Source organism: Mirounga leonina, unplaced genomic scaffold (assembly GCF_011800145.1).
Source record: "Mirounga leonina isolate KUSES-001 unplaced genomic scaffold, KU_Mleo_1.0 Mir_166, whole genome shotgun sequence".
Classification (NCBI taxonomy): Eukaryota; Metazoa; Chordata; class Mammalia; order Carnivora; family Phocidae; genus Mirounga; species Mirounga leonina.
In genome coordinates this window covers 32,804,731-32,822,455 of record NW_023270418.1, presented here as the reverse complement: position 1 = coordinate 32,822,455, position 17,725 = coordinate 32,804,731, and the positions used below count along the sequence as shown (strand labels likewise).

Below are 17,725 nucleotides of genomic sequence, written 5' to 3'. Positions count from 1 at the left end.
GATAATATAAAAAGAATTTTTATCATTTTAGGGAAATAAAGTTTTCCTAATGAGAAATTCTGTATTTTTCATTTATTCAATTTTCTTTTTCTGAGAGCGAGCGAGTGGGGAGGGGCAGGGAGGAGGAGAGAGAGAGAATCTTTTTTTTTTTTTTTTTTTTAAGATTTTATTTATTTATTGGAGAGAGAGGAAGAGAGGAAGTATGAGCAGGGGGAGAGGTAGAGGGAGAGGGAGAAGGCTCTCCGCTAAGCAGGGAGCCGGACGCTGGGATCACGGCCTGAGCCGTGCTTCACCAACTTCACCAACTGAGCCACCCAGGTGCCCCGGGAGAGAGAGAATCTTAAGCACGTTCCATGCTCAATGCGGAGCCCAATGCAGGGCTTGATCTCAACCCTGATATCATGACCTGAGCTGAAATCAAGACTCAGATGCTTAACCAATGGAGCCACCTAAAACAGTTTTTATTTTTTTAAATATGGGGCTGGACATGGAGCCCAATGTGGAGCCCAACATGCGGCTTAAGCTCACAACCCTAAGGTCAAACTTGAGCTGAGATCAGGAGTAGGACACAAGGGACGCCTGGGTGGCCTGGCTGGTTAAGCATCTCCCTTCAACTCAGGTCATAATCTCAGGGTCCTGGGATTGAGCGCCCCATCGGGCTCTCTGCAGGCGGGGAGTCTGCTTCTCCCTCTCCCTTTCTCAAATAAATAAATAAAAATCTTTAAAAAAAGGGGGCACCTAGGTGGCTCAGTCGGTTAAGCGTCTGCCTTTGGCTCAGGTCGTGATCCCAGGGTCCTGGGATTGAGCCCAACATCAGGCTCCCTGCTCTGTGGGAGGCCTGCTTCTCCCTCTCCCACTCCCCCTGCTTGTATTCCCTCTCTCTCTGTGTCTCTGTCAAATAAGTAAATAAAATCTTAAAAAAAAAAAAATCTTTAAAAATGAGTAGGACACTTAAGTGACTGAGCCCCCAGGCACCCCAAGAAATTCTGTACTTAGTTGTAGCATCTCCAATAACAAGAAGCAGTGACAAAAAATTATATACTGTCTCTTCAGATAATAGTGAAATACTGAGAACATTTTCCTGTTGGTCTGTACATTTCAATGTCTTAGTGATAATAACAATGTCACTTACTAGTAAGCTGATTATAGGTGTGTATATATAAAAGCAATTATATTTTAACTTTGAAAGTCAAAAGGTATAATTAGGATAATTTAAATGAAAATAGAATAAAACACCGAGATCCTGACTTTATTTTTTATTACTATTTTTAAAGATTTTACTTATTTATTTGAGAGAGACAGAGGAAAAGGAGCAGTGGGGAGGGGCAGAGGGAGAGGGAGAAGCAGATTCCCCGCCGAGCAGGGAGCCCAAAGTGGGGCTTGATCCCAAGACCCTGAGATCATGACCTGAGCTGAAGGCAAACTACCAACCGACTGAGCCACCCAGGCACCCAAGATCTTGACTTTAAAAGAAATGATAAGGGGCGCCTGGGTGGCTCAGTTGTTAAGCATCTGCCTTCGGCTCGGGTCATGACCCCAGGGTCCTGGGATTGAGCCCCGCATCAGGCTCCCTGCTCTGCGGGAAGCCTGCTTCTCCCTCTCCCACTCCCCCTGCTTGTGTTCCCTCTCTCGCTGTCTCTCTCTGTGTCAAATAAATAAAATCTTAAAAAAAAAAAAAAAGATTTTATTTATTTGACTGAGAGAGCACAAGTAGGCAGAGTGGCAGGCAGAGGGAGAGGGAGAAGCAGACTCCCCACTGAGCAGGGAGCCCGATGCGGGACTTGATCCCAGGACCCCGGGGATCATGACCTGAGCCGAAGGCAGACGCTTAACAACTGAGCCACCCAGGTGCCCCCACAAGAATGAATTTTAAGACACTTCTCCATTACATTCCAAGACCAATGTTATTCTTAAATTAGGTTACTGGTGATCAGAATTAAATGGCCCCTCCCTATATAAAATTAAGTGATTTTTAAAAATGATGAATTTTCTAAAAATGAAGGTTATTATCAAATAAATTGTCTTGTTCATCAATTTCATCTTGGTATGTATAAAAAGTTGTAAATTCTCCCATTATATGAACAACCCTCTTGGTGACAATGATAATGTGGAAAAAATGCGGAGACTAACCGTGGAGGGCCTCTGCACCATGTTCTCCAGCCTGGTGTGGCTGAACTCTAGACTGATGACATTATAGAGTTTTTCTCGCTCCTCCTCTGGGGTCTCATAGTAGCGTGTCCACTGAGCCATGGTCATTTCAATGCCTTTCTGTGTGTTCACATCCATGACATCCACCATGCGACGGCTCCCTGCCACGAAAGATGTGTATCAGTCATCTCTTCTGAGCCACTATTATCCTTAAATATATTAAGAATATAAAATACAAGTGGAAGGAAACAAGCTGTCCTTTATTTAGAATATTCAGGAATAAACAGAGAGTTGTCACTCAAGAGGATAATCAACAGAAAATCAAACCACGGAGAATGGGAAAGACAACAGGTAATATTAAAAGCAGTTCCCTATGGCATATTTCTATATGGTCAGGCAATGAATCTTATATTCAATATCTCACTCAATCCCATCAATTCTAAATGTTAAGTACTAAAATCTCCATTTCACAGATGAGAAAAAAGGTATTAGGTAACTTGCAGAACAAAAATCCTAGAACTCAAAAATCCTGGACCAACTCAAGTCAATGCTCTTATCCACCGAGCTACACTGTTTTAAAGTAGTTTTGAGGCCTAGATCCTTCCCACAATTTGAATAAAGGATCCACTATACAGTGATACATTCTTTTGTTTAAAAGGGTTATTTCCCAAACCTGTTAAGCATTTCTTTCTTTCTTTCTTTTTTTTTTTTTAAGATTTTATTTCTTTGACAGAGAGAGATATAGTTGAGAGGGAACACAATAGGGGAGTGGGAGACGGAGAAGTAGGCCTCCTGCTGAGCTGGGAGCCCGATGCGGGGCTCGATCCCAAGACCCTGGGATCATGACCTGAGCCGAAGGCAGACGTTTAACGACTGAGCCACCCAGACGCCCCTGTTAAGCATTTCTAATATAAACCCCTTTTCATTCATTTAACAAATATTTGCTGAATGATAAAGACACCATGATGGACATAAAGATCTATATCAGATTCTCAACCAACTGTAACAACTACAACAAAAGGCAGAATGTGTAAAATAGCATGGGGGGGAAAAACAACAGCTTTAAAGTCAAAGATACCTAAATTTAAATTTCAGCTCTAATAATAGTTGGGAAAGTTAAACTTCTCCAAACCTTAATATCTTCTATAACTTGGGAATAATATCACCTTGTAGGCTGCTGTGTGGATTTAGTCAATGAAATAAAATGTTTAACACAAAGTAGGTGTCAATTAAACAGTAGTAAAAATAAAAGGAAAATATCTTTTTTTTTTTTTTAAATAACATTGGACTGACCAGAGAAACCTTTTAGGAAAACGGGAGGAAGAAGAGTCATTTAAGTTGGGCCTTAGAATAAGCAGAAGCTAAATAAGAAAGATTCAACAGAGAATTGCAAGCAGAGGCAGCAGTTTAAGAGAAGATATGGAGAGGCAGGACAGCTAAAATAGTTAAGATATTAGTGGCCAAGAAAGGGAGAGAGAGAATAAAAAGCTGCTGGTAGAATATTAAGAATACTGTTCAATTTGTAAGAAACTAACAAACACCTACTATATGCCTGGCCTTCATGGATATAACAAGTAGTATTAAGACCTGGTCCCCTGCCTCCAAGAAGTTTATAGGCTAGTCACAGATAAGAGATAACAGAAGGACAAGAATATGGCCACAATAAAGTAGATGTGGCAGAATACAATAAAATACAACTGATAATATAAGGCAATGAACCACACCTACCCTTCATATTTTGGAAGAAAATGTGAATGCCTAAATCAAAATTGCCTTGAAATACCATTTTATACCCACCATGATGGCCATAAGTCAAAGAAAAAAAAGAAAGAGGAAATAACAAGTGCTGGCAAGGAAAATCAAGGCTTTGCTGGTAACAATGTACAGTGGTGCAGATGCTATGGAAAACAGGGTGGTGGTTCTTCAAGAAGTTAAAAATAGAATGACCATATGACCCAGTGATTTCCACTAGTAGGTATGTATCTAAAGAGAAAAATCAGATATTCAAACAAGAATTTGTACATGAATGTTCATAGCAGCTCTAGTCACAACAAAGGATGGAAACAACCCAAATGTCCATTAATAAATGAATGGATTAACAAAATGTGGTTTACCCACACGGTAGAATATTATTCAACACGGAAAAGGAATGAAGTGCTGTTACATGCTGGAACATAATATAATACATACATAACAGACACAAAAAGCTACATATTTTGTGATTCCATTTATATGAAATATCCACAACAGGCAAATCCATAGACAAAATACAATAGTGGTTGCCAGGATGTGCAGAGGAGGGAATGGGGAGTGACTACTTAGTAGATATTTCCATTTCAGGTGATGAAAAAATACTGGTGATGGCTGCTCGTTGTGAATATACTTAACGCCACTGAACTGTACACTTTAAAACTATGATAATGGTAAATGTTATGTTATTTGTATTTTACCACAATTAAAAAAAAGTAAGTGAATACTTTCCTTCAAGAATGCGTATCAAAGCAAAAGCAATTCCATTCTGCCAATGGTACCAGAGCACCTAAGACTCTGTATGTACCAGAGCACTTAGATAAAATAATGAATCATAATAATAGCTAACATTTATCGAGCATGTACTATGTGTCAGACACTATTCTGAACACTTCATATTTAAGTAACTTGTCCAAGGTTACACAGTTAGTAATTAGTAGAGTTGAAATCTGAAACCAGGCAGTTTTGAGTCTATACTCTCAACTAATATACCCCATCACCTAAAGTTTACATGACAGACTGGCTTTCTTCTTTATGGGACATGAACTGACACTGGAAATGTAGCATTTACTTGAGGTAGAAAAGAAGACTGGATTAGCCAAAGTACATGTAGTGATAATGGATTATTGCAATCACCAATATTTTGTTCACTACATTTTGACAATCATTAGTTATCCAAGAAAAAAAAACCTGGACTTCAAACAATTTGGATGGATATAAAGTTAGGCATCAGCTGAAATTTATGCTAAGTCTATTAGGTTAGATATAATCACCGCTCTATTTTAAAGATTTATTTATTTAAAAGAGAAAGAGTGCACGCAAGTGAGCACCGGGAGGGGCAAAGGGAGAGAATCCTTCAAGCAGACTCCCCACTGAGCATGGAGCCTAATGCGGGCTCCATCTCACAATCCATGAGATCATGACCTGAGCTGAATCCAAGAGTAAGACATTTAACTAACTGAGCCAGCCACCCAGGTGCCCCAGTGCTGTTATTTTAAATCATGGCAAAGATATCTATCACCACCCAAAGGTCTATTTGTAAAATATAAGGTTATGAAGGGGTTCCAAAGATCATTATTAGCAGTGTACATATTACTGAAGAAATAGGAAAGTGGGAAGGAAGTGGGAAAAAATCCAAAAGGAGACTAGTGATTGAATAAGTGGCTGAATAAGTCCTCATACGTGTATAGCTCAGAAATCTGGATACCATAAGTCTTTGATGGAATCCAGAGTATTTTTAACAAGTACCACAGATGATTCTGATGCAGTGCATTTGCAGATCACAAACCATAAGAATGCCTGACCAATAGAGAAAAGCTATGGTGGTCCATTAACTTATTACTGTCCTGGAGGTCTATGAGGAAAAGAAGTCCAATGATAGACTTTAAGTACTCAAGAAGATTTTCTGAGGTCCCCTGAGAGAGCCCCTGCTTTGTGAAGAGTGGGAAAACATTTTAATTACTCAACAGATTTACTGAGTACCTACTATACTCCAGAGATTATGCTAGATATTAGAAAATACACAGTCACGGGCGCCTGGGTGGCTCAGTTGGTTGGGCGACTGCCTTCAGCTTGGGTCATGATCCTGGAGTCCCAGGATCGAGTCCCACATCGGGCTCCCTGCTCAGCGGGGGGTCTGCTTCTCCCTTTGACCCTCTCCCCTCTCGTGCTCTCTATCTCTCATTCTCTCTCTCAAATAAATAAATAAAATCTTTAAAAAAGAAAAAAAGAAAATACACAGTCACAGGCAGATAGCTGAAATATAACAAAGAAATAGTGAGGGAGTGAAAAATACAGGGAATTAGAGAACTTTCCTCTACCTGGGCTATCTGTAACTTTCACCTCTTGGATAAACAAGTTATTCAGCTATCTAAAAAGGGCCCTCAAGTGGCTAAGAGACAGTACTGCAATACTTAATTTCCAAAGCAAGAGGTTGCACTGGAACTTCAACATAGAGGACAAAGCTTTAGTTGTAATGCTGGGAGGAAAGCATCAGAAAAACCTCCTTTGTTTCATAACCTGCTGGAAACATTTCCAAAAGGTTTTAATCCATACTGCTCTAATGTGTATAGGAGAGTGACCATGTCTGAATTCCTAAGGATCCTAGTGGGTCTCAGGGCTACACTGAACACCAAATGGTCTGCAGAAAATTGACCTGAATCTTTACTGACACCAGGAAGTTTTTTTCTTTAATTAGATCGATCCAATTTGCTTTCTTTTCCTAAATTTTGAAATATAAATCAGATGAAAGACAAGTTAACCAGTCACTGACAAAGAGAAATTTTAATATATCTATTTCTCAGCTTACACAGATTGATTGATTTTAAGAAATCTCTCTACCCAACATGGGGCTTGAAACCTACAACCCCCAGATCAAGAGTTCCATGCTTCAGCTTAAAAAGTTTTAAACGTTGACCAAGTTACCAAATGTAGCATTGGTGAAAATTTCCAGGACATTTCTGTACTGCTTTTAGAGAACAGAAGAGAATCACAGATATGAGTGAAGTTTCATTATTGGTTCAGAGATATAAAATGTCCTCGAACAGGCTCTTCATAGAGAGAAGGAGGGACACAGTGATAAAACAGTAGGTAGGAAAGAAGTAAGAGTTCTATGCCTACGCCTAATGAGTACTAAATGAAGCAACTCTGTAACTCCCTTTGAGAAAATTCTCAGTTGCTAATAGTAGTTTCTATCAAAAAACTACTTCAAGTCGTATACTTCAATCAAATAATGTACTTGCATGTTCCTAAGTCTTAAATCTCAGTCAGAAATTTAGAACTCAGTCCCAAGTCTTATATCTTCGCCTAAAAGACACAAAGCCCACAAAGCTTAATACTTACCCACACACATTTTGACATCATTCACAGTGAAGTCTGGATCTGGCATCCTACGAAACAAACACCAGTAAGTATAAATGGGAAGCACACCTTCTCTAGTCAGTGTGAGTTTTTTCTTAGAGTACTAAAAACTCCTAAGGGTTTTTTTGTTTTTTTTTTAAGATTTTATTTATTTATTTGACAGAGAGACAGAGACAGTGAGGGAGGGAACACAAGCAGGGGGAGCGGGAGAGGGAAAAGCAGGCTTCCTTCCCTGGGAGCAGGGAGCCCGATGTGGGGCTCGATCCCAGGACTCTGAGATCATGACCTGAACTGAAGGCAGACGCCCAACGACTAAGCCACCCAGGCGCCCCAAAAAAACTCCTAAGTTGAGACACATAAATCTTACATTTAGGTTTAACAATATATTTTAAATATATATAAAACAATATATTTTAAATATAAATATAAATATAAATATATGAAAGAACATCTCAGGGTAATAGATTTTAAGATATTTCTTTTTAGCTCACCGTATTTTCTCATTTAACTATAACAACCATGAAATGTTTTTGTAACAAAAGAAGAAAAATACATGCTTTTATTTATTTATTTATTTTTAAAGATTTTATTTATTTATTTGAGAGAGAGAGAATGAGAGACAGAGAGCACGAGAGGGAGGAAGGTCAGAGGGAGAAGCAGACTCCCTGCCAAGCAGGGAGCCCGATGCGGGACTCGATCCCGGGACTCCAGGATCATGACCTGAGCCGAAGGCAGTCGCCCAACCAACTGAGCCACCCAGGCGCCCCGAAAAATACATGCTTTTAAAATCTAAATGGGGATTATTTTCAATTATCTACTGCTTTGGGTTATCAATACTGCATTGTCTATAGCCCTGGTGTAACATGGTCATTTCACAACCATATCCAATCAGGCCAAGGATACTTACTTTATTCCAAGTCCATCAGAATTCTTGAAAATCAGAGGGTCTCTTAAGCCACCCCGCTGGATATACTCTACATTAAAATCTGTTACCATAGCAAAACATAATAAATTATTAGAAAGGCAAGAAGTATAGTTGGAAAAAGATGAAAGGATCATAAAAAAAGATCCTAAGTAATAAGGTGGAGATAGTCTTTGCTGTTTCTGTGTATATAGTTTTGCTCTGTTAGACAATATATGTTTGTTATTAAGAAGCATCGCTTAGGATACAGGAAAAGCACACTGAGAGGCAAGGTTCAAGGGGTTTGCTAAGTCTATATTTACACAGTAAATTCAGAATTTAACCAACAGGGGGGGTAGTACTATAACTGAGTCATCTTCTAAATCCTAAACAGAAATTATCATCACCTTGTCTCTTAATAGCCAAAAAATTTAATTCTGTCCACTACCATACATACCATAATATCCTTGTCAGTTTGCCAAGGAGCAAAAAAGCTGCATGGTGCATATGGAATCCCACCTCTGTTTTGTTTGGGGGGAGGGGGTGCATGCATAAATGAATTTTTACTGTACTATTTTTAATTAAACCCAAAACAAGGGATGGGAGGAGAAGGGAAAGGCCTTCAGGGAAAAACTCCAACAATGCTCCTGGCCCTAATAAATGCTTGTTTCTTCTCATATAGCAGGGAATGACTCACAGGGTGGGAGGATTAGGGGAGGGTGGGGTGTGTGTGTATGTGTGTGTGTGTGAATGGCATTGTGTCATAAGAGAAAATAAACAGCATCACAACATCAACAGGCAATATTTAGCTGCAGAGATGCTGAGCCCACAGTTCCCAGAATCTACAACTTCCTACATCAAGGGACTATAGGTCCCCTGAACCAAAAGGATACTGACCTTTTCCCTCCATAAAAGTAACAAAATTTGCATTATATTTGTTGGTGTGGAGCTTCTCTTCCAAGTCAAAAGTTCTTTTCCCTTCAATTTCATCATCTGAAATGCCATCATCTTCATAGCGTCGTCGCATGGTACCACGCTGAGGAGAGAGGGACATAAAGATCAAATCATGTACTTTTTCATGCCTATCTAAAAGAGCTCATAAACACATGCACACTTCAATTTCACATACTTTCAACTTCAGTTGTTATGTCAAACATCAATTTTCCTTGCCTTATACATCTTTCTCTCAACTAAAGGTCAGCTAATGTCCTCCGAATGTTCAGAGAGTAACAAAATTTTGATGAGTCACTGGTTCCCTACTTGTGAATTTTACCTCTGCTACCTCTTTGAGCCTAGGGATATAAATTTACAATAGAAATATAACCAAATAAGGTCCACTAAAGATTGGGGACCAACTGTCTTTATAGACATTTCAGGTCAGGATACAAAATATAGTGTTTTCACAGGGGAAAGAACTGTATCTACATTAGTTGTTTGTGTTTTTTTTTTAAGGTTTTATTTATTTATTTGAGAGAGAGCGCACGAGAGAGAACACAAGCCGGGGGGTAGAGACAAAGGGAGAAGCAGGCTCCCTGCTGAGGAGAGAGCCCAATGCAGGGCTCAATCCCAGGACCCTGAGCTGAAGGCAGACACTTAACCGACTGAGCCACCCAGGTGCCCCTCTACAATAGTTCTCTAAAACAATCTTTAGGAACAGACTAAAACATTTGAATTAATGAAGCAATAACTCCTTTACATCAGACAAAAGAGAGTTAACCTAAATAATAGGATTCCAAATAGTAAACCATCAATATTTAGCTTTAAGGATATCTCCCTAAAGAAAATATATGGGAGGGGGGGGCACCTGGGTGGCTCAGTCGTTAAGCATCTGCCTTCGGCTCAGGTCATGATCCCAGGGTCCTGGGATCGAGCCCCACATAGGGCTCCCTGCCCGGTGGGAAGCCTGCTTCTCCCTCTCCCACTCCCCCTGCTTGTGTTCCCTCTCTCACTGTGTCTCTCTCTGTCACAGAAATAAATATCTTTTAAAAAATAATAAAATAAAGAAAATATATAGGGGTGCTGGGCTGGTCAGTCAGAAGAGCATGCAAATCAGGATGCCTGGGTGGCTCATCGGTTAAGCATCTGACTTTGGCTTGGGTCAGGATGCCTGGGTGGCTCATCGGTAAAGCATCTGACTTTGGCTTGGGTCATGATCCCAGGGTCCTGGGATCGTGTCCCGCATCGGACTCCTTGCTCAGTGGGGAGCCTGCTTCTCCCTCTGCCTGCAACTCTTCTCTCTTTCTGACAAATAAATAAATAAAATCTTCAAAAAAAAAAAAAAAAAAAGAGCTTGGGATTCTTGATCTCAGAGTCATGAGTTCGAGCCCCAGGTTAGGTATAAAGATTTCTTAAATAAAACTTAAAAAAAAAAAAAAAGAAAATATATAAATGGCCAATGAACACATGAAAAGATATTCAATATCATTAGTCATTAGGGGAAATGAAAATTAAAACCACAAGGAGACACCACTTCACACACACTAGGATGGCTATTATCAAAAGGTGGACAATAGGGGTGGTGCCTGGGTGGCTCAGTAGGTTAAGTGTCTGCCTTCAGCTCAGGTCATGAACCCTGAGTCCGGGGAAGGAGCCCAGCCTCGGGCTCCCTGCTCAGCAAGGAGTTTGCTTCTCTCTCTCCCTTTGCCCTTCCCCCTACTCGTGCTCTATCTTGCTCACTCTCTCAGATAAATAAATGAAATCTTTAAAAAATTTTAAAAAATTTTAAAAAATGTGGACAATAGCAAGTGATGGTGAGAATGTAGAGAAACGAAGCCTTGTACACTTTGGTGGGAATGTAAAATGGTGCAGCCACTCTGAAAAACAGCTTAGCAGTTCCTCAAAAAATTAAACATAGAGATATCTTATGACTAACAATTTTACTCCTAGGTACATTTCTAAAGGAATTTAAAACCTATGTCCACACAAAAACTTGTACACAGATGTTCACAGCAGCATTAACCCAAATGTCAACTGATGGATGAACAGATTAAAAAATGTAGTATATTTACACAGTGGAGTATTATTTGGCCATAAAAAGGAATGAAATACTGGTATGTAGCTACAACATGGAAGGATCTTGAAAACATTATGCTAAGTGAAAGAAGCCAAATGCAACAGACCAGGTATCATAGATGATATAATTTTATTTACATGAAATGTCCAGAATAGGCAAATCCATAGAGACAGAAAGTAGATTAGTAGTTGCCAGGGGTTGGGGAAAGGAATAGGAAGTGACTGTTAATGGTTTGGGTTTCTTTCAGGAGCCATGAAAATATTCTAGAATTAGAGAATGGTGATATTTGTACAACTCTGTGAATATACTAAAAACCCAATTAATTACATACATTTAAACAGGTGAGTTTTACAGTATATGAATATTTCACAAGCTATTATTTTTTTAAAAAAGATAACATGATGCTTCTGCTGCAAATTTACCTTCTAGTATATTTACTTTAGCCAGTGCCAAATTTTGCTGATATTTCTTGAATACACACACACAGGACAATCATCTGTGGGCATGATAGAGGCAGGGGTAAATACAGTAACCCTACCCTAGGATGTGCTAAGAACAACCAAACCTGGAATTTAAAGTTAGATATTGGGGAAAGGTCTTTTGGGGAGTGGGGGTCAGGGAAGGGGCAGAAATGAGTAATAAGAAATAAAAATTAAAGCAAATAAAAATGACTATTACACACCAGAGGAGAGCCAGATTTAACATACCAGGGTACGTCTGGGTTGAAACACAGGGATACCTGATAGCTTTTCCATTATTTGGCAAAAACTCATTAACACTCTTACCTAGCATCTTTGCTGCCCAAAGTCCCAGCTCAAAGGCCAAAAGAAGACTTAATTTTGGGAGACGTTTCACTTATTTCAATAATGCCATCACTGCTCAAAATATTTTCAGATACATTTATGGGGGGCATTTTCACTGACAATTTCTAACATGAGTTTGTTTCTTAACAAGCTTTAATTCACTTTATTTTTCTTGTATAAAACTATGCGGTGGCCAGAGATGGAGCCTGAATCCTCTGCATGGAGACTCTGGTGTGGGTTTTTACAAGATGGTCAGTACATTCCTAATAGGGAGACTTGGGTGAACACAGTCTCTTTCCAGAGGTCAGGGGTGAAGTAGCTGTAGGTCTTGGAAATGGCGTCAAAAGCGGCCTTAGCAACGTTGCCCACGGGGGGCAAAACAGCCCCTGGGCCGAGGTATAGCAGTCATCAATACCAGCCACCATCAGTAGCTTCAGGGGCACAGTGGCTGAATGAATTTGTTTTTGTAAAAGACATCATCGGATGGCTCAGTCAGTTAAGCGTCTGCCTTCGGCTCAGGTCATGATCTCAGGGTCCTGGGATTGAGCCCCGCATCGGGCTCCCCTCTCAGCATGGAGTCTGTTTCTCCCTTTTCCTCTGCCCCTCCCCATCATTTGTGCTCTCTTTCAAATAAACAAAATCTTAAAAAAAAAAAGATATCCTCAGTTCCCCTCCTTAACACACTTTATTTATGTGTCTTTGAAGAGAACTCCAAAAGATGAATTTCAAGTATCACAGAGCAAGGACAATACCATCAAAATAAATGTAGATATCTCCTCCTCTCATTTGTGCTGTAACTTCTAATACACTTGTCAAAAAAAATCCCAGGCATTTTTTTTTTTTTAAGATTTTATTTATTTATTTGACAGACAGAAAGAGATTGAGCAGGGGAGGGAGAGGGAGAAGCAGGCTCCCCGCTGAGCAGGGAGCCCGATATGGGGCTCAATCCCAGGACCCTGAGATCACGACCTGAGCTGAAGGCAGACGCTTAACCAACTGAGCCACCCAGGCACCCCCCTAGTCATGTTTTCAAACTTCAACCTTTCCTAGGTCTACCATTACTGATTCTTCGTCAGTAAGGAGGACATAATCACCCTGATTATCCCAACATTTCTAACATGGTAGCCAGAAGCTCCCCCATCCTTCCTTCCTTTTCTTCTTCCTATATTCAAGATTTCTTCTTCCATTTACATTTTCAATATAGAGAGTATAAGGATATGCGGAAGGCTCTTGCTCCAGCCAAGCCACTTAAAGACAACAGAAAAATGAATCTGGATTGTTTTCTTTTTGATTGTTGCAATTGGTATGTCAGCAATAATGTGAAAATTATTTGTATCAGTTTTTAATTTTTTTTTTTTAGACTTTATTTATTTATCTGTCAGAGAGAGCGTGCACAAGCAGGCGGAGTGGCAGGCAGAAGAAGTAGGCTCCCTGCTGAGCGGGGAGCCCGATGTGGGGCTCGATCCCAGGACCCTGGGATCATGACCAGAGCCAAAGGCAGACGCTTAACCAACTGTCAAGAATGTTTGTTGTTTTTTTTTTTTTGTCTATCCCCCTTAACGTAAATTCGGGTGACAAGTAAACAAACATCTATAGCAAACCTCTAAGTGCCTTTTTTTTTAAAAAAAGATTTTATTTATTATTTGAGAGAGAGAGAGAGAGAGCACATGAGAGGGGAAAGGGAAGAGGGAGAAGCAGACTCCCCGCTGAGCAGGGAGCCCGACGCGGGACTCGATCCCAGGACTCCAGGATCATGACCTGAGCCGAAGGCAGTTGCTCAACCAACCGAGCCACCCAGGTGCCCCTCTAAGTGCTTTAAAAATATATTCAATCCTGGGGCGCCTGGGTGGCTCAGATGTTTAAATGTCTGACCCTCGGTTTCAGCTCAGGTCATGATCTCAGGGTCCTGGAATTGAGCCCTGAGTCGGGCTACCTTTCAGCAGGGAGTATTCTTGAGGATTCTCTCCCTCTGCCCTCCCCCGTCCCTCCTCTAAACAAATAAATAAATCTTTAAAAAAAAGCACAAAAACATTTTCAAGCTTGGAAATCAGTAGGCAGTACCACAATCTGCTATAGGTAAAACCCAAAAGACAAGGCCACTTTAAATACTAAGGAAAGCAGCCACCAATCTCCTCTAGCCCATCAACATTATCAAATAATTCAAAATGGTTTACCAGCGTGCTGTGCTTCTTTATTCTAGGTGATTTCCATACAGGCAATTTTAGGCAGCTCAAAGGAAGTTATTGGCCTCCCATAGATGCCAGCCCTCACTGAACCCAGTGTCACAGAAAGTAACAGGCACAAACCGAACACTGAAATCTATTCCAACCACATTTTCACTCAAAAGCAATTTGTACTTTGCAGGGTCAACAGTGAGTTTATTTTTTATTTTATTTTATTTTTTTTAAAGATTTATTTATTTATTTATTTGGCAGAGAGACAGCGAGAGAGGGAACACAAGCAGAGGGTGTGGAAGAGGGAGAAGCAGGCCTCCTGCTGAGCAGGGAGCCTTGATGCGGGGCTCAATCCAGGACCCTGGGATCATGACCCAAGCTGAAGGCAGATGCTCAACGACTGAGCCACCCAGGCACCCCAAAAGTGAGTTTATAACCAATAACTGTTTATTCTATTTAGATGACCAAACTATATAGCAAACTCATATTTTCCAGGATCCAAATGATGAAAAGAATTTTTAAACTGCCTTAAAAAATATTCACCACCCTTAGTCAAGTGGTAATTAACTATATTAAATGGTAAAAATGGCCATATAAATGACTACTTAGATTAACTCAAGGACTGATAGATCAAGCTCAAGGGATATAAATATTAGTTATACTAATATCTCTCCTAGATGATTAGCTGAAGAAAAGACAATGAAGCAAGGTTAGATGCAAATAGGTTATCAATCATTATATAGAAACTTTTGGCATTCTCTTTTCTAAACATGTAGTAAAAAAGAATGATGGGAAGGGCACTGTCTTAAGATGCCTTTATGTAATACACCTAAAAAGTAAAAGAGCAGAGCAGAGTCAGGAAATCAGGAATTCTGAGCAGGGAATATTCCCTGATGCCAGAAACCATCTGCCTCTCTTAGATATTTGTGGGAGTGGAATGAGGTGAGAAAGAGAAATCATTTTTTAAAGGTCAGATAAAACTAGACTTGTCCTATAGGAAAACGGCTAAGCCATCCAAGGCGAACATATACTCTGGTGAATATAATGTGATCATTAACATGTTTATTACAACAAATAACACTGAAAAGTGCTTATGGAATATTAAGTTTAAAAATCAGTACATGGGGGTACCTGGGTGGCTCAGATGGTTAAGCATCTGCCTTCAGCTCAGGTCATGATCCCAGGGTCCTAGGATCGAGCCCTGCATCGGGCTCCCTGCTTGGTGGGGAGCCTGCTTCTCCCTCTCCCTCTACTGTTCCCCCTGCTTGTGTTCTCTCAAATAAATAAATAAAATCTTAAAAAAAAAAAAAAATCAGCACACGAGGGGCGCCTGGGTGGGTTAAGCGCCTGCCTTCAGCTCAGTCGGGCCCCACATCAGGCTCTCTGCTCTGCAGGGTGCCTGCTTCTCCCTTTCCCTCTGCCCCTACCCCAACTCGTGCTCGCTCACACTCTTTCTCAAATAAATAAAATCTTTTTTTAAAAAAAAGGACAAAAATGATAATGATCCTCTCAATAAATGCAGAAACAGCATTTGACAAAATTCAACACCCTTTCATGATAAAAGACACTGAATAAATTAGGAATAGAAGGTAACTTCCTCCAGCTAATAATAAAGGGCATCTACCAAAAACCCATAGCTAACATCATACTTAATGGTAAAAGACTGAAAGCTTTCTCTCTAAGATCAGGAACAAGACATGGATGTCTGCTCTCATCACTTCTATTCAACACTGTATTACAAGTTCTAGTGAAGGCAATTAAGCAAGAAAAAGACATACAAGTTTGGAAAGAAAAAAGTAAAACTATCTCTATTCACAAATGACAGGATCTTGTACATAGAAAATTTTATGGAATCCACACACCAAAAAATAGAGTTAATAAAATCAGTTATATATTTATATATTAGCAATGAAAAATCCAAAAATGAAATTAAGAAAACAATTCCATTTATAATAGCATCAAAAAAATACAAAGAAAGAAATTTAACAAAAGAAGCCCAAGACTTGTACACTGGAAAAATACAAAACACTGTCGAAATTAAAGATCTAAATAAATGGAAAGACATCCTGTGTTCATGGACGGCAAAATTTATTATTATAATGTCAGTACTCCTCAAACTGATTTATAGATTCAACACAATCTCTAATGAAATCCCAGGTGCCTTTTTTCCTGCAGAAATTAACAAAATCACCTTAAAATTCCTATGGAAACGAAGGGAACCAGAATAGCCAAAACAATCTTGAAAAAGAATGTTAGAAGACTCACACTTCCTGCTTTCAAAACTTACTAGAAGGCTATATAATAATCAAGACTGTGTGGTGTGGGCATGAGGACAGACATATAGATCAGTAGAACAGAACTGAGAACCCAGAAATAAACCTTTACATTTACGGTCAACTGATTTGCAACAAGGACGCCTACCTAAACAATGCAATGGGAAAAGGAGCCCAGTGCAGGGCTCGAAATCACGAGCCTGAGATCAAGACCTGAGCTGAGATCAAGAGTTGAACACTTAACTGACTGAGCCACCCAGGCACCCTGGGATGAGAGTCCTTTTAAGAAATTCTGCTAGAACAACTATATATCCACATGTGACAGAATGAAGTTGGACCTCTAACTCATACCATATACAAAAAAAAAACGGAAAAAAAAAAAGACCAAACATTAAAAATGGATCAAAGACTTAAATGTAAAGGCTTAAACTGGAATTCTTAAGAAAATGTGGTGTAAATATTCATGAGCTTGGATTAGGTAATGGATTCTTAGATATGACATCAAAATAGTCTAACAAAATAAATGATCTGAACTTCCTCAAAATTAACACTTTTTGTGCTTCAAAAAACACTATCAAGAAAAATAAAACTACAGAATGGGAGAAGATATTTGCAAATCATGTATCTCACAAGTATCCGGAATATATATCTACATCTAGATAGACATCTAGAATATACAAAGAACTCTTACAACTTAATAATAAAATGACAAAAAAAATTTTTACAGGGTTTGAATAGTTATTTCTCAAGGATATATAACCAGCTCCATAAGCACATGAAACATCATCAGTCGGGAGCTCATCATTAATCATTAAGGAAATGCACATAAAAGCCATAAGGAGACACCACTTCATACCCACTAGTCAGATAATAAGTGCTGGCGAGGGTGTGAAGAAAGTCAGACCCTCACACACAGCCGGTGGAAATGCAGAATAGTACAACCCCTTTGGAAGAAGTCTGGCAGGTCCTCATTAAACGGAGTTACCATATGACCCAGCAATTTCATTCCTAGGTATGTACCCAAGAGAATGAAAACATATACCCACAAAAATTCGTAATATCATTCATTATTGCCAAAACGCAGAAACAACCCCAAGGTCCGTCAACTGAGGAGTAGATAAAAATAGCATATCCGGGACGCCTGGGTGGCTCAGTCAGTTAAGCGGCTGCCTTCAGCTCGGGTCATGGTCCCGGGGTCCTGGGATCGAGTCCCACATCGGGCTCCTTGCTCGGCAGGGAGTCTGCTTCTCCCTCTGCCTCTGCCTCTCCCACTGCTTGTGCTCTGTCTCTCTCTCTCTGACAAA

General features: G+C 39.8%; 1 protein-coding gene across 3 annotated transcripts in view; it reads right to left on the bottom strand.

Annotated features, from left to right (window-relative positions):
- KDM2A (lysine demethylase 2A) overlaps positions 1 to 17,725 on the bottom strand; it is a 113,726-nt gene that overhangs the window by 38,676 nt on the left and 57,325 nt on the right. For 2 of the 3 annotated variants that reach the window (XM_035013371.1, XM_035013372.1), the window contains 4 exons: positions 9,056 to 9,194; positions 8,165 to 8,243; positions 7,240 to 7,286; positions 2,131 to 2,309 (listed from right to left, as the gene is read on the bottom strand). In XM_035013371.1, the coding sequence (XP_034869262.1) occupies positions 2,131 to 2,309; positions 7,240 to 7,286; positions 8,165 to 8,243; positions 9,056 to 9,194 (444 nt within the window). Of the gene's footprint in view, positions 1 to 2,130; positions 2,310 to 7,239; positions 7,287 to 8,164; positions 8,244 to 9,055; positions 9,195 to 11,593; positions 12,493 to 17,725 lie in introns of those variants that run through there. The other variant, XM_035013373.1, reaches the window with a different exon arrangement.